The sequence below is a fragment of the Centropristis striata genome, chromosome 6 (assembly GCF_030273125.1).
Source record: "Centropristis striata isolate RG_2023a ecotype Rhode Island chromosome 6, C.striata_1.0, whole genome shotgun sequence".
NCBI classification, from domain to species: domain Eukaryota; kingdom Metazoa; phylum Chordata; class Actinopteri; order Perciformes; family Serranidae; genus Centropristis; species Centropristis striata.
This window is the reverse complement of record NC_081522.1, coordinates 2,889,363-2,915,604: the sequence shown is the minus strand read 5'-3', so window position 1 is coordinate 2,915,604 and position 26,242 is coordinate 2,889,363. Positions and strand designations below refer to the sequence as shown.

At 35.6% G+C, this 26,242-nt stretch overlaps 1 protein-coding gene across 2 annotated transcripts in view; it reads right to left on the bottom strand.

Annotated features, from left to right (window-relative positions):
• Window positions 1–2,116: 2,116 nt before the first annotated feature.
• necab2 (N-terminal EF-hand calcium binding protein 2) overlaps window positions 2,117–26,242 on the bottom strand; it is a 201,501-nt gene continuing 177,375 nt past the window's right edge. For both annotated transcript variants that reach the window (XM_059334385.1, XM_059334384.1), the window contains 4 exons: window positions 21,916–22,028; window positions 8,258–8,335; window positions 6,437–6,528; window positions 2,117–2,880 (listed from right to left, as the gene is read on the bottom strand). In XM_059334385.1, coding sequence (XP_059190368.1) covers window positions 2,849–2,880; window positions 6,437–6,528; window positions 8,258–8,335; window positions 21,916–22,028 — 315 coding nt within the window. In that variant the 3' untranslated portion in view covers window positions 2,117–2,848. The remainder of the gene's footprint in view (window positions 2,881–6,436; window positions 6,529–8,257; window positions 8,336–21,915; window positions 22,029–26,242) is intronic.

Sequence of the window (26,242 nt, the reverse complement as noted above, 5' to 3'; positions counted from 1 at the left end):
AGGAATCTAAAATACAAGACATGTTTTCAGTTATTTCACACTTTTTTTGTTAAGTACATAATTCCATATGTGTTCATTCATAGTTTTGATGAATCTACAATGTAAATAGTCATGAAAATAAAGAAAAACGCATTGAATGAGAAGGCGTGTGTCCCAACTTTTGGCCTGTACTGTACATACCCAAATATTTGTGAAGATTGACATTTTTTCATAATTCAGGCTATTGGCTGGTCCTCTGTGCCAGGCATTGTCACCATACTGATACAATCATGATGTCTGGCTTCACAGATATTTGAGTTTAGGGTTCGTTGCTCATTAAAAACCTGCGATGTGTTTACACAAGATAAAATGTATTACTATCATAGACATTATTCCCACAGCAGCCATGTACATAAATGTAGTTGGGGTGAGGGAACTCATTCAGCTCAAACTCACATAACAAAAAAAAATTGATCTGAAAAGACCTCTCTTTTGTGGCTGTAATGATAGGAAAATTAGGTAACGCTTTATAATAAGGTCCTTAATAACCATTAATTAACAAGTAATAAGGCATTGTTCTCGCTTTAGATCCGGTAGTTGCAAAAAGCATAGTTAACTTATAGTTAACTTATAATAGATGAGCAATAAAGTATATTTTAATATCAATAATAAACAAACAAAATAAGATTAATAAAGGCATGGCAAAGACATAATGGGTGGGTCATGGGTGTTTGTAATGCCATTATTAACACTTAAAACTTATAAACACACAATAATGTTAATAAGCATCTTGTAAGGACTTACAAGAGCCTTATTACTTGTTAATTAAAGCTTATTACAAGGACCTTAATATGAAGCGTTACCGAAAATTAGATGGTAATTTTGGATTTTAAGTATTATTAAGATGCATTTAAAATATTCTTTTCTTTTCCAAAAACCACTTTAGAAAACAGGGGCTGTCTGAAATCATCCTCCCCGCTTAAAATTAGCTCAGGTGTCGTTTGTACAACAGCTTAAAATGACCCATATTTACATTTCTAGTTAGCAGCGCCCTCTAATGGCCGTAGTAATTATCAAGGCAGAACTGATGTTATGAAGTGAAAAAAGGCGGAAGTGAGGAACGGAGTATAAAGATTGATAAAGTCCCCTAAGAATGGGTGGAGACGGGTGTTCATGTCCTGTGTGAAACTAAAAGTCAACGTTTCTCTTTTAAGTTACGTCACTTTTGTGCGTAGCAATATCACATCTAAGTCACACTTTACGCCACCTAATTACCTACCTTATGTACCCTAACCTTAACCCATAAGAACCTATGGTGACACCCGTGTAACAAACACTTTAAATCTTCTAGAATCTCCCATATTCAGCTTTATGCTTCACCTTAACTCATTAAATCCCTAAGTGACGTATATTTCCTGAACAAATTAAAGTCACAATTATGATATATATGTTATGGAAATGCAAACAAAAAGGCAACTCTGTTTTTATTTATTATTGATGTATTCTTATTTTGTTACTTAAAAACAAATCTGGAAAATAATGTATTATTAAACAGCACTATTAATGTCACGAGTTTGATAAATGTTGTGGAGATGCAGAGAAAAAGGCAAATTTGTGTTTCTGTAAGCAGAAAATGTGTCTATTTTTTAAATTTTAAAATAAGAAATATCATAAACATAAATACGGTAAATAGGTCTGGGTTCTTATGGGTTAAGCAAGTATTTTTTTGCCTCAACTCAATCAAAATGTGACCACACACAATGTGTTTAAACAGCGTCTATTACATTTGGCTATGAGGACGTGTTAATCATGTTAATGCTAATTCGAAGATAGTCATGTGGGTCCTTTTAGAGGATAACAACGACATATGTGGTCGTATGGTTTGATGGACCGTTAGGGAAACTCTCAAATTTACATTATGTGGTATAAATGGACTTTTGATGTATTATTATATTGCACGTAGCAATGATGCAATGAGGGTTTTGTTTTTGTTGCTCTAGCTCTAGCTAGCTCCTGATATCTGTGCAAAAAAAATCTTAAACTACACATTTTGTACTTCATCGTCCTAAAAACCCATTCGCTGCTTGCAAGGCCTTCATGGTTTTCACCGTAATATAAATATTTTTGACACAACCCCAACTCAACAAAGTCAGTTTGACAGCAAGCTAGAGAGCTAGCTTACCGTCAAGCTTAATTCAAGCATTCAGTTTTCCTGAGATTGCGAGCTAATCTGGCAACTAGGTCTGTAGATAGTCATACTCATTTACTCAACATGTCGGTGTGAGTTCAGGATGGCTGATGTGAGAATAATGTCCGAAGTATTTGGTCAGAACAAAACAAAAATGTAATGTGTGTATGGGAGCAAATGTGGAATGAGCAGCTACTATGAAGCTAACTAGATGAGCTACCTGTGGTTATAACCCTAACAGGAGTGAAGAAAAGCCACATCCCCAAAATGTCCTCCCCCAAACAGTAACTGCTACATGAAAAACTCAACCCCAGGGTCCTTGCTACATGACAAACCCCACTTTTCAGTGGCTAAAAGCTACTTGAAACATGACCATGACGTAATCCAACATCTTGAGCCAGCAAACTACTATGGTGAGATGCAAACGCCATTAGTAATCTCACATTGTAAAATGCACTGTTTGTTCGATTTTCACTGCAGTTGACACCATTCATTTGCACTGTGTAAACATGTACTTACAAAAAGAGTTGAGGAATGTGAGGGTTGAAAGAGGAAGGGGTTTGGGGGGTGTGAGAGCAGGTGAAACGCGGGGAGGGGGGGGGGTTTTAGGGTTGGACGGGGAGTTCAGGAGGAGGTTGGGAGTGTCCAGGAGTCGTGGCGTGTAGTTGAATATCTTCATGCTCAGTCCCTGTTCATCACACTGCACCACGCGGCTGCAAACACAGAGAGAGAGAGAGATGACAAGTTAGAGATAGAAAAAACAGACATTTGAAAAGAAAATGAGGTTGAGTTGTTGTTGTGGCCATCATTGTCATGATGCGTTGGTTTATATTGGGTCAATTACAATTATGTGTCTGATCTCGCACACATCATTGTGTAAGATGTTGTTCTATATCGTATCAAACTATACTATGTGGTGATGTCTCCCATCCCCCTGTGTTATTATATTATATACAGTACAGGCCAAAGGTTTGGACACACCTTCTCATTCAATGCATTTTTCTTTATTTTCATGACTATTTACATTGTAGATTCTCACTGAAGGCATCAAAACTATGAATGAACACATATGGAATTATGTACTTAACAACAAAAGTGTGAAATAACTGAAAACATGTCTTGTATTTTAGATTCCTCAAAATAACCACCCTTTGCTTACTAGAATATAAGACATGTTTTCAGTTATTTCACACTTTTTTGTTAAGTACATAATTCCACATGTGTTCATTAATAGTTCTGATGAATCTACAATGTAAATAGTCATGAAAATAAAGGAAAAACATTGAATGAGAAGGTGTGTCCAAACTTTTGGCCTGTACTGTATTATATTATATTATATGTTGTTTATTTATTTTAATTTTTTTTGTGGATGTATGTGGGTATATATATAATTATATATATAATAATAATTATCATTATTATTTTTAATATTATTATTATTGTTATTATTATTATTATCATTTTTTAAATTTATTTAATTAGTTATTTTATTTATTCTTGTTTATTTGTTTTCTCTCGTTAGCTCTTCTTGCTTTGTTTGCCTATTTATTTTCATTGTGTGATACATATAAATGAGCCATGTTATATATTTTATATAATTATTATTATTATTTTAAATATTATTATTATTATTTTAATTTATTTAATTCGTTATTTTATTTATTTATTTTTATTTTTCTCTCGTTAGTGCTTCTTGCTTTGTTTGCCTATTTATTTTCATTGTGTGATACATATAAATGAGCCATGTTATATATTTTTATATATATGTCGTAGCATCTGCCCCTCATCCACACACACACACACACACACACACACACCTGTGATGCCTCTGTGCAAATTGTTTATCATTTATGTTTTTCTTTGTTGTTGTTCGCGCTGTATGTCTGCTGTCTCTACTTGTGGTCCACATGGTGTAGCGTATTTGTCTCTCATGTCACCTGTTTGTTATGTCATTTCACCAATAAAAAAAATAATAAAACAACATTTTAAAAAATGAAAAGAAAATGAGGCCCAGAGGGGAGTACAGACAGAAAGATGTGCGAGGAAACGAGAGGAAACAGATTGAACGGAGATGAGGAGAAATTTGGCGAGGCATAGAAAGAAAGAAGTTAGAGAGTGGGCTGAGGAGGAATGGATGAAAAATGAAAGAAAAAAAAAAGTACAATGGCAGTCAGCCAGGCATCACGTCAAGTCAGTGACAGCCGATGCCTCGGAGCATGGAGGCATGCCAGTGTCAGTCGTTTTAAATGGTGCCAGGTTGCTTTAATTGTTCAGAAAGCCTCAGAGCTTCAAGTAATTACACGGCCAGCCTTACTGACTAAACACTAATCAGTTTCTCAGGATTATGAGGAGACTGTATTATCATTTAGTTCTGCTCTCTAATTACCTATTATTTTTTTTACACCATTTTCATATTTTCTATTCACAGACTCACTTCTATTCTATTTTCTTCATTTGTTATGTCACCAATAATTTTCATAATATGTCATGATCATCCTTCCACATGCCATCACTGTACAATAACAAATAATAGTCTGGTTCATTACATACTGTCTATGCACTTTATGTGTTCTTTATGCACCTTATTTGTTTCATAGCACCTACATTTTTATACTGTATATTCATATTTATTCTGCACTGGAATTCTATTCTACTCCTTAATACATACTCCTTCTTTAGACACTTTATATTTTATTGTATTTTTATATTTTATTGCTTGAAGTATGCCTAGGTTGTTCTTTTTATTTAATTGTGTTGTCATTGTCTCTGTGTGTAATGCTGCTGCTACACTATAATAAATAAAGTCTATCTATCTATCTATCTATCTATCTATCTATCTATCTATCTATCTATCTATCTATCTATCTATCTATCTATCTGTCTGTCTGTCTGTCTGTCTGTCTGTCTGTCTATCTGTCTGTCTGTCTGTCTGTCTGTCCATCTATCTATCTATCTATCTATCTATCTATCTATCTATCTATCTATCTATCTATCTATCTATCTATCTATCTGTCTATCTGTCTGTCTGTCTGTCTGTCTGTCCATCTATTGTCTGTTGTTGTGTCTTTTTTAGTTATTTTGTGTCTTTTTTGTCATTGGTGTCATTTATGTGTCTTTTTTGTGTCTGTTTTAGTTATTTTGTGTCTTTTTTTGGTCATTTTGTGTCATTTTTATGTCTTCTGTGGGGTTTTTTTGTTATTCTGTCTTCTCATTTTGTGTCTTTTTTGGTCATTTTGTGTCTTTTTTTGGTCATTTTGTGTCTTTTTCAAGACATTCAAAGATTTTGAATGCTTAAATATCATTTTTGCCATTTTATCTATCTATCTATCTATCTATCTATCTATCTATCTATCTATCTATCTATCTATCTATCTATCTATGAATTGTAGAAGCTTATTGCTGCCACAGCGGACGGATCAGTGTGGAAAGTTTGTGGTTATAACAAGATGTGTTCATGTTATAACATATGATCTTCACATTCTCACAACATACACACTTATCACATTGAATATGAAACTTGTGTTGTTATGAAAGTATACTATTTATCTTTAGCTCTAACTTGAACGTGTGTCATGTTCCAACAATAAGTTATCACATTCTCACATGAAAAGTGTTGTGAATAAGTTAAATTAACAATATATATTAACTATAACTATACAATAACTTATCATGTAAAAATTGTTATGAAAATAGATAATTATCTTTTCATAACATGAACATTTCTTGTTATAACTAAGTAATGACTAAATGTTTTGTTATAAATATAACAATACATATACAACAATTAATATAAGTTTTTATCTGACCCGTTAAACTATATATGTAACTATAAACATATATAAAGCATGTATATATATATATATATTTATATATATAGTTATAACAATAAGTAATATATTCTAATAATTACTTATTACGTAGAAACAAACTTTTCTTTCTATACTTTATACTAATTAACTTATAAATAATATGAGTGTATGCTTCATAAGACGCATGAAACTTTCCTTGTTATAATTGAGTCACGAGGAAATAATAAGTATTAAGTAAATTACGTGATAACAATAACTTTTCTTCATGAATTTGTTTTAATGTGAAGCATTTCATGTTATAACATGAAACTTTTATGTTATAATCATGAAAAATCATTTCATACCATGAAAAATGTGTTGCTATAACAATACAACAACAACTTATCACTTTATGACATGAAACTTTTTTGTGATTGCTTCTTCGATTGATCATTTAAAAAATGAAGTTCATTCTACTGACCTGGCACGGCTACAGAGGACACGGTCTCCGGCTGGCACAGTGTATCCACCTTCACATGCTGAAAGGCTTTGTTGGGGGCCGACTGGAGGTGCCTGAAGTCAGAAAGGAGGGTTAAAAGAGCACACATGCACATCTACACACATAGCATGCATAAGAAGAAGAGTGTGTAAGAACACACACGCATCTGCACAGCACTCATGAGCGAGCACACATGGCCTCAAACCACTTAGCACGGCCCTTAGCCTTTACTGTAAGAGTTGAAATATTAATGGCAGCGGGATGCTGTGAGCAGCCGAGCAGAAACTGCGATCAGCAGGCAGCTACATCAGCAACCTCTCCTCATGCCCAGCACCAGCCATCACTAAATCATGATGAACTGACGCAACTCAAGTGCTTCAGCAACTCTGGAGCGAGCGAATGGCCCAAGAATGCTAATTAAATGTGGATGGAGGACTCTTTCCAACAGGCTCATGACAGTAATGGAAGAAAAGTGAGCGCTCTCTTTATTTGGCGATCACCAATCAATGAAAACAATGGCAGGGAGAAACGGTGTGCTCAGCTCCAAAAAACTTTGAGAGGAGCCAGAGTGCTGACTCACAGGCATTTTCAGAAACAAAATAAATGGCCACACTCAGTAATGACTTTTAATACTTTTAAGGCGGATCAGCATTAGGAATGATACATTTCTCAATGTTGATTTGGCTCATTTTTTAGTATCACAGCAGGACTGCTTTGAAAGCTTTTCTTGCAAGTTTGTTCACACAAGTCACAAAAAACCAAGCAGCTCCTAATGCTGCCAGGGGCTTAAGTTTAAATTAATAGTATTTTTAAGTACATTAACCCATTGACGCCGGGAAAGAATTACCGCATTTCTACCATTGAAACCGGGAGCGCTGTTGCGTCACTCTACCATTAAGGCCGGGACAGCGGATATGTCATTTTGTAGTATTTGTATTTTTTTCCACCTATTTTCGGTCTCTTGGCCAATGAAATGCATCAGAATCATGATCAGAATACATGCGGGAGTGTCGCAATGCATCATGGGACTTTTCCAGAACTTTAAATCATGGAGGAAGACGACTATAGCGGAGGAGCTCAGCAGGAAGTGACGGAAGAGATCTGATGAAAACAGCGCCGATGATTTTATTGCTGATCTGGACTTTGAACCCTCGGAACCAATCGACCGGCATTTATGGATGAGGAATATGTTTTTAGACGACATATTTTCACCGAAGAACAGACAGAATTTTTGTGGCCATCTGGAGTTAATAATAATATGATTAATATATTAATATTATTAATAATAATAATAATTGATTGTGATGATGATGTAAGAAATCATGACTGTTTATGTCTTATATTACTTTATGCGTCGTTGAGTACCCTGAAAAGTGCAATATATAAAATGTTTTATTATTATTGTTATGATAATTTTTTTTTTTTTATTACAGTAGGCTAATGAGAACTATGTCTATTTCTTCCAATGGTCATATCATGTTTGCATCTTGCTAATGGGCATGTATTAGTATTATGCATAGGATTTTTTATTCAGTCAAATGTAACATTTGCTAAGTTTGTTGATTTTTAAAAAAACTTTATTGAAGGTTTGGACAAATAAACTCAACTTCGTATGAAAGCCACGGGTATAAGCTCTCAAACACTTTTTGAATTTCATTTCTATCTGCTACAGAGGCTGAAAAATCTTCTGTTGAATTTCCAGAAAAACTTCAGGTTTTAGGGGGTTCTTTCAGAATCGCCCAGAGGTTTTACAGGCATTTTTTAGGCCTTAATGGGTTAAGACACATGTGATTGAAAACTCACCTCTTCCACTCCTCCTCTCCATCCCAGAACTCGTAGACGACGAAGGATAAACCGTCCGGCAGACGCACCGCAGTCACACTGGAGCAGAGACAGAGAAAAAACGGCAATGAGTGGATAACAGAGGAGGGAAAGTTAAGGGTGAGGAGATGAGAGTTATGACAGAATGGTAAGTGGATCAAGGAGGGAGGAGGAGGTGCGGATATGCAGGTACACAGTAGATTGATGGAATAAGTGAGGGAAAAGACAGAGAGGTAGAACAGGAAGTGAAAGATGATGAGGTGATGATAGAAAGGAGAGGAAGCATACAACATGACAGGTGGTCATTAACCCTCTATAGTACGCATTATGATGCCAGTTAGGTAAAAAATGTTTGGAGTGTCTTTTTGTCTTAAAATAAGCTAAATAAACATAATCTGAAGACATTTCATAATTCTTTTTAAGTTTTTGGGGTTTGTTTCCTATAGGCAACATTGTACCAAAATGGTGCACAAGTGAAAAAGAGAGTTTTTAAAATCAATTTTAACATACTTTATTTGATAAACATGTAAAAGATTCAGTTGCTTCAACAGGGTACAATACAAAACATTTTAATTTTAAAAACTTTTTTAACCGGTTTCTTGTCTGAATGTTGCCTGTAAGTAACATTGTACCACTGAACCATCAACCCATTGACATGATTGTCTTGAACAGTCTAAGTTTATGAAATTATCAAAAATGAAGATTTACTCAGTAGGGATATTTTTTGTCCAGATGGAAAAGTGCCAGGAAATTATGTTTTGAGTGATTTTTGGTGGCGCAAAATGGCAAAGCTGTTTCCTTTGGAAAAGTCTGCGAAATAGGGTTTCAATATGGCCTCTTTGAGGTCATGTGACAAATTAAAGCATTGATAGTGGTTCCCTATACTCTTCCCTCTTTTTTAAAGTATTGCATCACTCAAAAACATGTATTGTAGAAATTTGACAGGCCAAAAAAGGGTATGTTGCCTGAAGGCAACACCGTACCATAGAGGGTTAAAGACATATTACTGAAATGAATAAGTCTGGTTGAAATGTTCCCTCGTCTTGCACAATATTGATGCCAAACCACAGAATACCATGATGAGGTCTTGAAGATTGCATCCCATCTATAAAAATAAAACTTGCAATAACGGAACAATGTGTGACCAGGTCATTGCAAACGGGGAACATTGGCTGTTATTTGCCAGTTCTATAAGGCACTTTAAAGGCTTCATTTGGCTGTAATGAGCAAGAGTTCAATATTGCCTCAAGAAGAGCATTGGAGTGTTAAAGTATAGGTTCAACAAGGTGCTGGAAAAATCCACAGGGGCTCTTTGTCCATGTTTACTTGCTGGTTTCACTCAGTTTTCACTGCACCTGTTGCATTTTTAAGGTGAAAACTTACTTTTTGGAGTGCCCACCAACCCACAAACTGTGATATAATGTGTAATATAGTGGATTATTAGAGCATTTTTAATAAAAAACAGCTGAAAATAAACTGACAGATGCTCAAACTCCACAGAGCTGAGGTGAACTGCAGAGTTATAATAATTATAATTCTGTATACACTGCAAAAAAAGAAAAGTTTTCAAAATTTCAAGGCAACAAACTTCGATAACATTTTAAGTTGGACAATTAAACTAAATATTTAAAGTTTTGTTTTTGAGTTTGCTCAACTCTGAATTTCTCTGGCACGATTGTAACGCCGCTATGAAATGTCAGCTAATGTTGTGACCACAATTTTGAGTTAGCATTGATACGCTAATGGCTACTCTTGCCTACTAGCTGTCACAAGCAGTGCTGCTAGCGTCAGTTAGCCGCTAGCTTTCGCTAATGACCGAATTTCACAACAAAGAAATAAGAGTTAGCAGAACTATTGTCCCTTGTTTTGAACCCCAACTTAAAGATATAAGTAACAACAACTCACCAACTTGTTTTTGAGCAGACAACTGGCTTCCTTTGTTGTGCTAACTTACATTAACACCCTAAATGTCAGTAATTCATATTTCCAAGTTTTACCAACTTAAATCACTGTTTCAGGCCAAAAAATACAAGTTGGCTTTTTTGCAGTGTAGGCTTTTCCTATAACACACAGTCATTTAATCAATTCTTCATAATAATATAGCAGATTTCAAGTACCACCTGCCGGTGCTGCTGACTATAGGGTTTTTCCTAATTATAAATCTGGCATCAACACGTCACAACTCAAACAAAGTTTGGAATCAATGACATTTTGCAACTCGGTCATTCAGTTTTGTTGATCGTGTCAGCTGTATGGTAGTCTAGTTTCAATGCTCCACTGTCTTCTAACATTCAGCAGGAACTTTTCTCTGTGATGAAGTCTTTACATCGGTCTCAACTTTTGATACAAGATTAAAATTACAAACTTAAGCTCTATGAATCATTGTAAGACCGTGTCCAGAGATGCAAATAGTCTCAGACCTCTCATTTAGCACCAGTAGAAAGGGAATAGCAGCAGCGCTAATGCCCATTTTGATCAGACTCAAGTCTATAATTTGCACTGGCGGCTGTTTAGTAATTGTCCAGCTCTAAATGCATCATGGCGAGAGGAGCGGAGCAGCTGAGGTTGTGGTTATGCAGATCAGGCGGAGAGCTGCAATTTTTGCACTTGTTTCGGCATGAAATTACACTTACATTTGTGCCTGCCCAGGGTACCTCTTATCACAAACACAATTTTCGTTGCAATTTTCGAAGCAATTTTCACAGTACAAGCCCAGTACTCTTTTAAAATCACACAAAATTAGCTTTTATGAAAGTTAAGTATAGACTTTATAAAATAACCTCCCAAAGAGAGTGCATATGGGGAGAGCAGGTGGATTATAAAAGGCTTTCTAAGCTCCATCAAAGATCTCAGGATTTGATAAAAATCCTATTTTGTCAATATCATGTCAACGGGTTTATGAAGTCCAGTTCAGATTATTACTAGCACCATTGGTAGTAGTGGTGGGATTATAATATATTGTGTTATAGTGGGTAAATACACATATGACGAACTAAATGACACTTAAGATTAGACAGTAATATTTTATTACCATGATTTTAGATAACTTCACAGAATTACTGTGAACGGAATTTCTGTGCCTCTAATAAAAAGGGACATCCTTTATGCTGTAATGTAAATTTGAAGTTCTGTATATTCATATTTTTGCAGTATATTTGTACAAGCAACAACCCTCTGGGTCTGAAAAATGGATCCGATGTGGAAGTGCCTTAAACTTGCATCCTTTGGTATAGCCAGCAGGGGGCGACTCCAACGGTTGCAAAAAGAAAAATGACTTTACTTCTCATTCATTTATTTCCTCAGTAAACATTTTAAGTCAACCGAATGAGTTTATGGTCTCAAAATGTAGTTTAAAGTCTTCTTCAGTACAGCATGGTGCTTTTTTGAATGTGTATTTTTAACTTAAAGTACTAGTACTAGTAGTACGCACAAGGTATTGCAACTTCAATGTTCATCACATGACACACAATGGCCCAAAAAGTTTTTTTTCTACATACACAATCAGTGGAAGCAGCTGTAAAGTGGTGAATACATTTATACATATACTCTTTTTATCAGAACTGTATATTCTGTCCAATTACATTTGGAATATCTAGGAGGATTGTATAATTAAATAATGTTGTCACTATAAAACTTTTGTTACTACAAAAAAATGGCATAGCATTTTATTACAAAGATTAATTTTAACGATTTCTCATATTATTTCATGATGTGTTTGTTTATTATCATTATTATTATTATATTGCACATATTAATTCATATTAATGTTTATTATAATTATTTTGCATTTTAAAAAATGTATTTAATATGTCTGTATCTATCTATAAAATGCAAAGTGCTTTCATGAAAACACACACACACACAAACACACACACACACACACACACACACACATTAATATTAATAAATGCCAAATAGCATACATTTATGTATATAATGTGTATAAAATATATATATATATATATAAATACATTATATATCTTATTTTTTATATTCTTATTCTGTCTTCTATATATATGTGTCTGTATCTTTAGCTATAGTGACAACTAAATTTCCCCACTTCAGGATAAATAAAGTCATATCTTTTCTTAATATTTTACACTTTGGACCTCCTTAATAACTCATTCATGTTGAGTGAAAATTAAAAATGCTCTGTTCATGCAAAATGTTAGGGAGTGCCTCCATGTGCTCAGTTCCCCAGGACAGATGACAATTACTAATGTTATGACATTAACATCAATACTTGTCATTTCTTGCATTATCTGTAATGTAAGGACTGGATTGGATAAGTTGGCCTGAGCAGCACTGTAACCAGTCTTAACTGTAGTTCCTCCCTAAACCTGAGGGGGGCACTGTTAGGACAGGCTGCTGCTATCTGCTACCTGTGAGAAAAGCTTTAAAAGAAAGAACTTGAGTTGTGTGAGCTCTGCTGGAGGATATGATAAAGTGTTTGCGCATATAATCACACATTCAGCCATAAAGATAATGAACAGGGAAGGCAGAGACTAAACAAACTGTATATATTACAGTTAGTTTGGGCAGGATTAAACTGGGAAATAAGAAGAGAGAAAAGAAAAGGCACGCTGTGACTCAAAAGAGAGAAAAAAGAGACAGCACACTGGAGAGAAATGCCTGTTCTAGGGTAATGAGCAGGCTTCCTCTATCAACAAAGCTTCCTCTCCCTCATACATTATTAACTCAGCTACCTATAAGCATTGTGCTGCCACCACATTTACTGATAGTAACAAATGTTCAAACAAGCCAGTGAGAAAGCTAAAGCTAAAAACAAACTGTTCACCAGAAACAGCCTGTGTGTGCTATTTATTGCCCTCAGCTGAATCCTCAATATTGTTTACTGAAGTAAAGCTTTATGTCTGTTAGGATTCTCAAAAGTGTTCCTGAGATAAAACTTAAGGTAATTCTTAAGAAAAAAATAGGATTTTCCTAAGAAAGTTCTTAACCCTCCTGATATGTTGCGGGTCAAATTGACCCATTTCAGAATAAAAAAAAATAAAAAATAAAAAATAAAGTAAAAGTATGTTTTCAAAAAAAGAACATTTAAAATAAAAAAATAAAAATCTAAGTCATGTCAAACTATTGTATTTTATATGTAGGTCTTTCCAGTGTACATAAAAAAAGTTTTAACATGAATTTTTTAAATGAAAGCGAGTGAATTATCCTCATTGAACCATGATCTTTGAGAGGTAAATAACACCATTGCACTAAATATTGATTGAGATGCTTAGTGGCATTATTAATGAAATACAAACAATGTTTATGCAGCGGGTCAAATTGCTCCATGAACATTATTGCTGTTTCTGAGAAACAAACGTAACAGGAGGGTTAAATGCTATTTTTTACATTTTTTTTCACCATTTTTTTTCTTAATAATTGTCGTATGTCTTAGGAACTTCTTATTTTTCTTCTTAGATTTTTAACTTAAGATAACTTGCCAGAAAAACATTTGTGGGCCTAGGGAGCCTATATTGTCTAATTAAGATGTGATCAGGGAGTGTTAGAGGATTTATTCTGTCTCTGAGGGGCCTTTTGGTGGATTTTGGTCCCTAGTTGCCACCCAAAGAACCTCCATCTAAAAGTAATAATAGTAAGGACATGGTTTCAGTAACTTGGCCTACTTAAATAACATGTTCATAGTGATTAATTAATGGTTTAATTTATAAACATGTGCAATCATTTTAAATTCATATATTTATTCATGTTAAATCTCAACCTGAAAAGTAACTAAAGCTGGTAAAGCTAATTGTAGTGGAGTAAAAAGTACAATATTTACCTTAAATTTAGTGGAGTAGAAGTATAAAGTTACATAAAATGGAAATACTAGTAAAGTAGAACCTCCAAATTGTACTTAAGTACAGTACTTGAGTTGATATACTTAGTTACATTCCCAAACACAGTACAGACATGCATTTAAACATGTAGATTTGACAAAAGGCAATGATGGAACAGCATTTATAATAAATATGCTTGAAAAACTGACAAAGGAGTCAGTTATCAGGTTTGATAACATAAAGTTTCAAAGGTCGAGACATGCAATTTCAAGTTTCAAGTTCACAATCTTAAATTTCAACTAACTTTTTCATAATAGCGTGAGCCTGAGGCACTACAGCACTTCATAACCACAAGATAAACAACAACTCTCAAACCTTTGTCCTGCTCTACTTTCCACCCAAATGATTTTAGGACATTATTTGTTCTCTCCCCACAGACCAAGATATGCTGGCACTGTTACATTGGAAGGTCAAAATGTGGTGAACTAAATTGGAACGAGGCGGGTGCAAGCATAAAAAATATAGATTTATTCTTTTGCTGCTTTTACTTTGTTAACCCCATAGTGTTGTGATGGCCTGCCGGTGTGCTCTGTGGCTACCCACACACACCCATTTCATGCTAACCCCATGCAATTTGGGGTACAAAAACAAACATAACTAGAAAATTTCCTCTGGGGAAATTTTGAAAGGGCCACGGGGGCTACTGCCGGTATGTGTACACTATGATGAGATTCTTCAGAGATTTCAAACTATGCCCTTTAACCTCAAAATGTGTGTGTGTGTGTGTGTGTGTGTGTGTGTAGCAAAAATTGCATAATGTTGCCTGTGTGTGTGTGTGTGTTTGAAGCATGTGTATGCATGTGTGAGGAGTGTGCGCGCTTACGTGCATGTGTGTGTGTGTATCTGTAACTGTAATCACATCAAAGATCAAAGGCAATCAGATCAAAGCAATCAACAGAATTAACTGACACCTGTTCCGGCACACTGACAGCAGAGGTGGACTGGAATTTCTGGCCTCGAACAGAAAGCATTTTTGGCAAAACCATAATACCTATCATTGATCTGACTTCACTTTGAGCGTCCTGAGTTCTTCCTGAACGTCTACATATGATTTTTTTTAAAGAAAAATTAAAAAATAGCTTTGTTAGAGCGATCTAAAAAAACTGTTCCATCTTCCTTTTTTCCGAACTCTTCCTGCGTTTTTAATATGGGAGCCAATGAGGCTGTTGGTGCGTGTTGGTGGCGCATCTGTGCGTCGTACGCCCAAACTATAACTCTGACAGCTTTACCAGAGGATTGTGAGTGAGAAGACAAATTTTCCTACATTTCTATGTATGATAATTTTCCAAAATTTCTCCAAAAATGATCATGGTCATTGAACAGGGATTGATAAAAAACGATATGACCTATCGAAATGTGGATTAATACACCGATACACAAGACTTGTGTCTACTGTTTAAAGTTTAAATGGAGTCTCTAGGTGAAATTATGCCGGAGAAGTAGACGTTTAAAAATCTCCAATTATTGTTCTTTTTTGCTCATTTTGTTTCAGCCGTCCCATTCATTTCAATGCAAAATTTTGGGCAGTTTTTCGCAACTTACGTCGCGAAAAATTCGTATTCTGTAGAGAAAAGTAATAGCACACCGATCCCGATCAAACCGCACGTTTTGATATATAATTTGTCCTGCAACTCTTCGAGTTGTAGGACTAGTAGCGGGACGAAATTGCGTCCGGAAGAGGAAGAAGAAGAAATCCACAGTATAACAGTAGTGCTCGGTGCGATTGCCCCGAGGCCCTAATAACAGCATTCAGTGGATGTATGGCTTTCCTTAGAAGGCTTCTAGAAATAAAGACAAGTGCTCACCATCCAATTAATAAAAATAGCAGGTCTTGTAAAACTCTCAAAAATGTCTTAAAATGTCCAAATCACAGCATGGATTTTTCTATTGTGTTCAAGCTCTAAATGTCTTAATGTGGCATTTTTGGAGGAACTACTGACCATCATTATCAATTATTGAGTGGTTCAAAATGGTTAAACTTAGCATTGGAATGGCCTTCATACAGTGTTGGACAAATATAATGATAACAACAAAAATAGCTCATAAGAGTTTCATTTAAGAGCTCATATTTTCCATGGTTTTCTTGATAATAACAAAATTTATCAAGAAAATAATGGAAAATGGTTAGATATCAGCTGTTGTTATCATTATATTTGTCCAAACAAATGTACCTTTAGTTGTACCAGGCATTAAAATGAACAATAAACTGAAGAAAACAAGGGTGGTCTAATCAATTTTTCCATGACTGTACATGCTTATATCATAATGCTCTAAGCCAGGGGTGTCAAACTCTGGCCCGCGGGCCAAATTTGGCCCGCAGTGTAATTTTACTTGGCCCGCGAGGCAATACCAAATTATTATCTTATTATTGTACTATAAAAGCTGACCCGCCGGTATTATATGCCGCATTTACAGCTAATACTACAAATCCCACAATGCCCTGCTGTTGTTTTGGCGCGTCAATCAGGACAGGACCCAGAAACGCTCCTCTGTGACAGTCGTCATAGCAACCTCAAGCTAGAGCTGTCTCCCAGCTACCCCTTCCCAAAAATGGAGAAAAGAAAGGCAGAATTTATTAACCTGTTGAAAAAGTTTATTTTGATATTTAAATCAGAAGGATGCAAATAGAAAAGAGGCATACGATTTTTATTTAATTTTTATTTAATAAATTAATGACATTGATGTGTTTTTATTTGAAATTTGATTTTGCATGTCTGCACTATTTAGTTATAGATTGTATGTTTATAAGCGTTGCTGGTTCCATATTTAATGTTAAAGCAAAACATGTTTGGTATATATTAAAAGGTTTATTTGTTCAATGTTGGCCCGCGATTTTATTCAAGTTTTAAATTTTGGTCCATTGTGTATTTGAGTTTGACACCCCTGCTCTAAGCTGTTATACATGTTCACAATTGTGCGATTTTTTATTCATTCTAAGGAGTTAACTGTTGTTGTTTTTTTAATTAGACCCTGCTCTAATGGCTCTATTCACCCCACTTTAGTCAATAATTACTTGAGGCATCTTCAGCAGCAGCTACAGCCTTAAGTTTATGTGGATGCTGTGAGCTTTTTCTCTCCATTATTCTTTTGAGAACTGCATAAACTCTGTCAGCTTGGATGCAAGCGAGTTTCCCTGTCCTGCCATGAATTCTGGACTGTAACGAGGTGCGGCCTGTGACTGGCCCCGCCAGGACATTAGTGTTGTTTGTAAGTCATTACTGTTTGGATTTGGTTGTTTGTGTTGCTGAAGAATAAATGTCTTTCTGGCAAGTTTTCCTGCTGCTGCAAAGTAACATCTCCACAGTATGTTGCTGCCACCGGCAGGAGTCATGCTGTGGATCAAGTGTTTCTTTTGGAGTGTGACTTTTACAAAGAAACTCTGCACTGCAAAAAAGGTGTTTAGTCTAAAAATAAGATAAAAACGCTAAATCTGAGAGAAATGATCTTGCTGCATGGGCAGATAATTTCACTTGACAAGATTTCTTAAATTAAGATTATTAAAGCTAGAAATAATCATGTAGAACACTTAAAATAAGAAATTAACTCTTAAAACAAGATACATTATTCAACACTGCTAAATCTAAAGGTTTTTTTATCTTGGTAAGAAACAAATAATTTGCAGTGCACTCTGCTCGGGCCAGATCATCGCTGCTGGCAGCTTTAATTTATCTTGTTTTAAGAGTTAATTTCTTATCTTAGGCTACGTTTACATGATGACGGTCTGAACAGAAGACGCAACAGTGGCGTCGCGTCTTCACTTTTTATTCCTCGTTTAGACGAGCGTTTTCGGGAGGAAATCTGCTGCATATGATGACGCAAAAGTGTGTGAAATTGGATTGTATGCAGCCAGGCAGCATCACTTAAAGCGATAAGAGCATCTTTGGGCATGCAGAAGTTTTCACGCCACACATTTTCATCAGCTACTCCTTCCACAAAGTTCTCCACCATCACTAGATCTCCCAGGTCTCGTTCACAGCCGTCTGGCTCGCCTCCGACCAATCGCTGCATCCAGAATGTGATGGAGGTAATTCCAGATCCTTCTCTGTTCACTAATACTATCTGTACATATCCTGTACATTTGGTGGAAAGACTCCTGTAAGTTTATTAGAGCTGCCAGAGCAGCTTGAAGGTCCCACCATGGAAATAATCCCACGTTTGTTTATTTCCTGTACTGGAGCATGTATGTGACGTAAACACATACGTGACGTGAGCAGATCAGATCAGAGTTTTGTGTCTTGTCAGTGTAGACGACACGCTACGGCGGAGCGTATTTAACTTTTCCACTTTGGAAGGTGGTTTCAGATTTTTGCGTTTTTAAGCCCCATAAACGCCGTCACCGTCTAAACGAAAGGCACTTCTGATAAAATATTTTGTTGTTTTTACCCGCGAGCGTCCTCGTGTAAACGGGGCCTTAATCTCAATACAACATGCTTATTTCTAGATTTAATTATCCTAATTTAAGAAATCTTTTCAAGCGAAATTATCTGTCCATGCAGCAAGATCATTTCCCTCAGATTTAGTGTTTTTATCTTGTTTTAAGACACCTTTTTTGCAGTGTGTTTGATCTTACCAGACCCACCAGATACCGTGTGAGAGCCTGAGGGACTCAACTGATGAAGCAGGAGTTCTACAACATGCACTATGTCTTCCACCTCGCCTGTTAAACCCCAACAGCCTGTGATGCCCCTCTCATTTGTGCCCTTCACACATAGAAGACCTGCTCCGGGCAGATTTACAGCTGTTTGATGTTTTTTAAGACTGACCTTATTAGACTTTGAGGGATTTTCACCGTTTTTCTCTGATCCACCACCTCATACTTCCATAAAGTTGTCTCAGATTTATTTGTTGTTTGCCTTTATGAGGTTCAGAAGTTTTAGCAAAAAAAAACTGACTGCAGCTGATTCTGGTTTATTTAGGCTTGGATGCTGATCTTGACACACATAAATCATCTCTTTTCAACGTGTTATGCAACTTCTAAAAGCAATTGGCTTCACCGGTGATGACTCAGATGTGTCACAGTCAACACCTGATGATTCATTTGTTCTGTGTTTTCTATTTAATTTAGATCTATTTGTAGAGATTTGCTTTCACTTTGACTTTAAGAAGTATTTCTTCAAGCCAGTGTAAGAAAGATACCTCTACAACAGCTATGAATCAGTATTGTAGAATAATGAAATACTGCTTAATTTTGAAGCTGTGATAGACGACACTTTTATATCACTTTTGTTAACTTTGGATCACATTACAACTTGTTTGAGGACACATTTTTAAGCACAGCCCATGTAAAAAGTCTATTTTGTTTTATTTTATTTATTTATTCTATTTTTATTTTCTATTTTTTCCCGTGTATGTATATATATATTTTGAGTTTCTTATTTTGCACCAATGGGAGTTGCACTCCAGTTTCGTTGTGTATATATACAATGACAATAAATGCTATTCTATTCTATTCTATTCTATTCTATTCTATTCTATTTAATGATGAACCCACTGATAACTACTACACACAAAGTGCCTCTTCACCAGTGGTGCAATGTAACTAAGTACATTCACTCAAGTACTGTACTTAAGTACAATTTTGAGGTATTTGTACTTTACTTGAGTATTTCCATTTTATGTAACGTTATATCTTTTCAAAATTAAAACGCAGTGTAATGCATGCATCAATAATAATAATAATCCAGAACATATAAAACAGTCTGAGTGGGTCCATTCTGCATAACAAGTACTTTTTTGATGCTGATACTTTTGTACTTTTACTTCAGTAAGTTTTGAATGCAGGACATTTACTTGTAGTGGAGTAATTTCACAGTGAGGTATTAGTACTTTTACTTAAGTAAAGGATCTGAATACTTTTTCCACCCCTGCTCTTCACACTATTGACCTTTTTTTGCATCTTTTATTTAATGGTCTTGGTTTTGCTTTGTTTTCGCTCCTTCAGGAATTGGTGGAGACCAAAACAGAGGTATAAGAAGTGTGGATATAGGACTTATAGAGCTTTCAGACGAATGAACATGTTTTTCTGTGTCTACTGTATGTGTAAACAGGCTGTTTGCTAACATACGACACTTGACACTTTACCATCAGTACAAATAATAACATCCTAAACATAAGATTTACTCCTAGTGTTTATGCAACTTGAGAAATACAGCAGCAGTAGGCTGTAATACACCAAGGTTATCATAGTTAACGAAAACTAACGAAATAACGAAAACTAGAATTGAAAACACATTTTCGTTAACTGAAATAAAAATAAAAATGAGAGTTTATAAAAAACGATAACTAACTGAAACTGTATTTTGTGGTTACAAAACTAACTAAAACTAACTAAAATGATAGTGAAAATGTCCTTAGTTTTAGTCTTTGTCAACTTTTTTCATACGTAAACCTTTTTGGTTGATATGAAATCAATTTCATCTATTTGGCTTTATGACTTAATAAACTTATTGGGGCTGAAATGGATCAGACAAAGGAAATAAAGGAAAAATTTATTGTGACCTTATTGAATCTGGCATCCAACAAATACCCCATTACAAAAAAACTAAAACTAATAAAAACTAAACTAAAACTAAGCATTTTCCAAAAAATAAAAACTAATTAAAACTAGCAAACTCACTCTAAAAACTTATTAAAACTAACTGAATTTGAAAACAAAAATTGACAACGAAATTAAAACTAAAACTAATGAAAAATCCAAAACTATTATAACCTTGTAATACACTTTAGATGCTTACTGATGTTGTATATACACTGTCGCTCATGATGTTGGAATAAAATACTTTTTACCTCTTTCCATGAAATGATTGTGACAATCTAATTTATTCTTGACAGATAAAGTGTATGTCTTCTCAAAACTTGATTAATCTCTTCCAAACATATCACAGTGAATATTAAACCATAATTAACAGAGGATTGTGTCTGAAAACTAAATTATTCCAACTTCATGGGTGGCCGTGTATATAGAAAAGTTAGATTTCAATTTGTTGCTATAGCAAATGTATAGCAGACCTTGGAATGTGTTTAGCAACTTTTGGAAGACATCTCAAATTTTCCAAACATATTGAAAAATATGTGAATGCATTGTGCATTCTGTACTATATTGAGTTGTCAAGCCTTATGACTCTCTCTCTCTGTACTTTGGGATAAGGGGTCTGCAAGAGAGGCAGACTGCAGCACCGGGTGGGGAGAGTATAATACAAATAGAAGAAATGCAGTAGAGCCAGAACCTTGAAGTCTTGCCAAGGGCATATGCAGAATATGACTCTGGACTATGCATATGGCATATTGAGTCTGGGATTTGGAGAAATCTCTTTGGATATTAGACTGTTTCACAGCACCCCGAGGCTCCGAGTCGAGGCGCAGGGGGTTTATGATACGCACAATATGTGTATATCAGATTATATTACAGATACAATATTATACACATTGGGTATGCGGCATATTAGTATCTCACTGATCCAAACCACCTGGGAGTTAAAGCAGTTTTTTTCCAGATTTTGGGAATATAAAATGATGAAATATCTGCTCAAAGCTTCAATGAAAAAGTTTTGTGTGTGTGTGTGTGTGTGTGTGTGTGTGTGTGTGTGTGTGTGTGTGCACATGAACACCATGAAGAATACAGACACAACCAGAGGAGAGAATATTTGAAGTAGTTCCTAATAAAGTGAGGAAACAGTGAGGTCCTGACACTAAAAACGGAGAACATTAAATATTAAAAATGATTAGGGTTATGGTGCTGCACTCTGCAGCAGCAGAGCAGTTGTGAAAACGTGGCGCAGTGGTGGGACTTACTGAAAGCAGTCTCTCTGAGTGGAGACGTTCTTCAGGTACTGCTTCAGTGCCTCGCAGAAGTCGCCAAGCTTCTTCTGGGAAACCACCATTTCCTGACGAATCAGCAGTAAGGACTGCAGAGGAAGAGAGAGAGAGAGACAGGGAGGTCAGTTGTTGCTCTGAAACATTATATTAGTGTTAGCCATTGTTGTTATTACATGAACACAGAAATTAATACAACAATATATTAGGTCTGTACAAAGCACTTAATCATATAAGTTTTGACTGAGCTTCAAGTAAGCATAAACGAACCTGGTCTCACAGGAATCCGTGAAATAGCCACGGATTCGCTTAACTCAAAATCCGTGGAATAGCCACGGAATCACTCAAATTTCCGTGAAACTGACACGGATTTCGCTACAATGCAAGTTAATGACAGTCATATCCAGTGGATATTCCATGGATGTTTGTTCCTATTGGTTTGTTCCAAGTCACGTGACTTTCAAGGTCCCAGCGGTCAGAACAAAAAACATGGCGGACAGTTCTCTCATTTTTAGTGAAAAAAAATCAATATTTTGACTTAGTTTCTGCATAAAAATGGATTTTGATTACATTTCTAGTGAGAAATATATGTTTTATTTTCTTAATATTCACTCAGTGGATGTATATAATCACTTTGTATGTTGGAATAGCCACGGGATATGACTGTCATTAACTTGCATTGTATCCAAATCCGTGTCAGTTTCACGGAAATTTGAGTGATTCCGTGGCTATTCCACGGATTTTGAGTTAGCATTGATACGCTAATGGCTACTCTTGTAGCTGTAACAAGCAGCGCCGCTAGCATCAGTTAGCCGCTAGCATCAGGTAGCCGCTAGCATCAGTTAGCCGCTAGCATCAGTAAGCCGCTAGCATCAGTTAGCCGCTAGCTTTCGCTGATGACCGAATTTCAACGTTTCCCCGCATTTCACAACAAAGAAATAAGACTTAGCAGAACTATTGTCCCTTGTTTTGAACCCCAACTTAAAGATATAAGTAACAACAACTCACAAACTTGTTTTTGAGCAGACAACTGGCTTCCTTTGTTGTGCTAACTTACATTATTACCCTAAATGTCAATAGTTTATATTGTTGGCTTTTTTGCAGTGTATTACCTGCGATTGTGAGCATGCTAGCATGCTGACGTTAGCATTTAGCTGTTACAGAGCTTTAGCTGCATGTGAAGATTGCTCTCTGTTTTTATCTTTGTACCACTGCAGCTTTATGATAGCATCTTCAGTTACAAAGGGCTTTGTGATACAACTGCAAATCCTTTATTCATCCTGGGTGTAAGTGCTATGCATCCCCTGCAGCTACAAGCAATTTCTCTGCTGCTGAGTTGCAATGGGAGGGCATGAGGCCGGTTAAAGCAGAATGTTCATAATCTCACACAGCCTATAGAAATGTTTTGATGGATGCTTCCTGGTGGCCAAGCAGTCTTAGACGCATAAGATGTAACTTTAACATCTCTGGTGACTTTTATGTGTTTTATGTGCGTGGGAGAGAGATTGGACTGATCTTTTGTTGCAATATTTCTGTTTGATCTTAACTTTCTGTACAGTACAGCAGCTCCCTTCCCAGTTGCTCAGAATGTTCAGTGTGTGATTGGTGTGTGTGTCTGCATGTGTGTGTGTGTGTGTGTGTGGTAGAAGTGGTGCTGTACAGTTAGAGCCTGGAGGATCATTTGCAATTATTAGTGTAAATCCCATTTATAACAAGAAGAACCAAAGAAGTGCTGCTGCATTGGGTTTAAACAGATACGATCAGCTGCTATCTTAAGCTTTTTATGTGCCATTGTTATTGTAGCTCACTACAGTACAATTAAAAATTCATCCACTATGACCTAGATAACTCCAGCAGTGTCTCACTGAGACTACACAATACACATTCACGCAAACTCACATCATACACAATCAATCAAAAAAAAAATCACGTCCCCAGATAATCTTATGCTGTCAGATATGAATTTATAATGACAAATGCTTTCCTGCAGTTGACTTAAGGAAAAACTTGAATAAAAGAGTGGAGAAATGTATGAAATGTTGATGCTTCCTTGCAGCAGGGCTCACTGAATGGTTTGGTGAGTATGAAAATAATTGGAATAAAATGCTACAGACTTTTTATTTCATCTTCAAATTTATTATGTGATATCTGTGATTGTCTCTGATGCCTTTAGCTATGTCTGGTGATGTGTGTCTCTCTGGCAGACGAGATCTTGATCTCAATAAAATGCCCTGGTTAAATGTTGTTAAATGTGTTGTATATAGAAACATGGGTGTCGTCCCTCCTGTAGAGGTCAATAGACTTGGCAAGGAGCATTGAAGCTGTTCTGGAAGCTCCTGGTGGTTTTCCATTTCATTCCTCACCCATCTGTATAGACAATGTTTTTTGGGGAGCACTGGTTGGACTTTACTGATACTATACAGTTGCAGAGGCCATCTAGACCAGCTTTTCTCAACCTTGGGGTCCAGACCCCAATTGGGGTCGCGAGATGATTTCTGGGGGTCGCCAAATCATTTTGGAAGTCAGCTCTGTCTCCACTGTGTTAAAGTGTTCATGTGTTAATGTGTTTAAGCCTTTTTGGTAATTTTGTGTCTTTTTTGGTCATTTTTATTGGTAATTTTGTCTTTTTTTGATAATTTTGTGGTCAATTTGTGTCTTTTTTTGGTCATTTTGTTTCCTTTTTTTGATAATTTTATGTCTTTTTTTTAGTCATTTTGTGTCTTTTTTGGTCAATTTGTGTCTTTTTGTGGTCATTCGTTGTCATTTTGTGGTCAATTTGAGTCCTTTTTTGCTTAATTTTATGTAATTTTTAGTCATTTTGGTCAGAGAGATGTTTTAGTTGTTGTCTGCTTCATTATTTGTCCAAAATTCGTCGTATCAACTGAGTGTGTCTGATCTGAACTGTGAGATTCTGTTCAGGGAGACAACATGCATGTTAAATTGGGGGTCGCGACTCAAAAAGGTTGAGAACTACTGATCTAGACCATTTTCAAATTTACCTCTTTAGACTAATTGAGACATACAACTGTGTGTCATCTGCATAATAACAACTGTATTGGCACAGCATTAAAGTGACTTATATCATGACCAGCTATCAGATACAATAAATTGAGCCACTTGACACTGAAACTGGGTGAAAACAAGTTATCACCTGGTGTAAAATGTTATCACACAATTTAATAGGTTGAATTTAATCCAAACCATGATCTTTTTTTAAACATTTTGTTTTAACTCACCCTAACCACATAGTTTCTTTTTTTCCCCTAAACATAACCATGCAGTTTCTTTTCCCTTAACTTACACATGTAGTTTTGGCACTTCAACCTAACCTATCAAAACATCAATCAATAAAAACTAACAATGTTCATTTAATGGGCTAACATTGGAAAACGGTGAAGTTATCAGCAGCAACTTTGAGAATTCTGTTATCAAATTTTATGAGTGCATCTCAATTAATTAGAATATGATGGAAAAGTCCATTTCCAGTAGTTCAAGTCAAATAGCCCCAACCAAGTATTGAGTCGTATAGATGGACATACTTTTCAGAGGCCAACATTTCCATTTTTAACATACTTTTTAAAATTGGTCTTTTGTAATATTCAATTTTTTTGTGACACTGAATTTTAGCTCTTCATTAAATGTATGCCATAATCATTATAATTAGGGGAAATTAAATATATTAAGACATGTAATGTTTCATTCTGTGTGTAATGGATCTATATAATGTGTTATTTCCGCTAGAAACACAAGATATCTCGATATTAACTGTCTTTGACTGTGCGGAACAACTTCACCAGGTGTTAGATTAGATTAGATTTGACTTTATTAATTCCACAGCGGGGAAATTTCTTTGTTACAGCCGCAGAAAATCACACAATTTTAAGATAAGATAAAAAAAAAAAAAACCTAAGAAAAGACATTTAACAATATACAAAATAATAATAATAATAATATACTATATACAACTTAGTGCAAATTAAGTGGAGAATGTTCTTCCATTTGCAAAAACTATTTACTAATCAATTTGACTCTGCATTAGATTATCTCCCTCTCTTTGCTTTTTTTTTGACCTCAACTAAACTTTTCTATCCAAATTGATCCTGTTCCAACTATTCCAACTTGCTCTCACTCCCCATCCTTCCTGTGCTTCTCTCTCTATTTCTATTCTTATTCTGGTGGTCCTCAAGAATACAGATGTGATTAAATCCTGTTTATCTGTATGAAAATCACTGCTATTGTCCCTCCTGTTACCCTGCTGGTAACCCTCATTGGCTGCTGTTTTTCTCCACTGTCTGGCTTCCCCTTT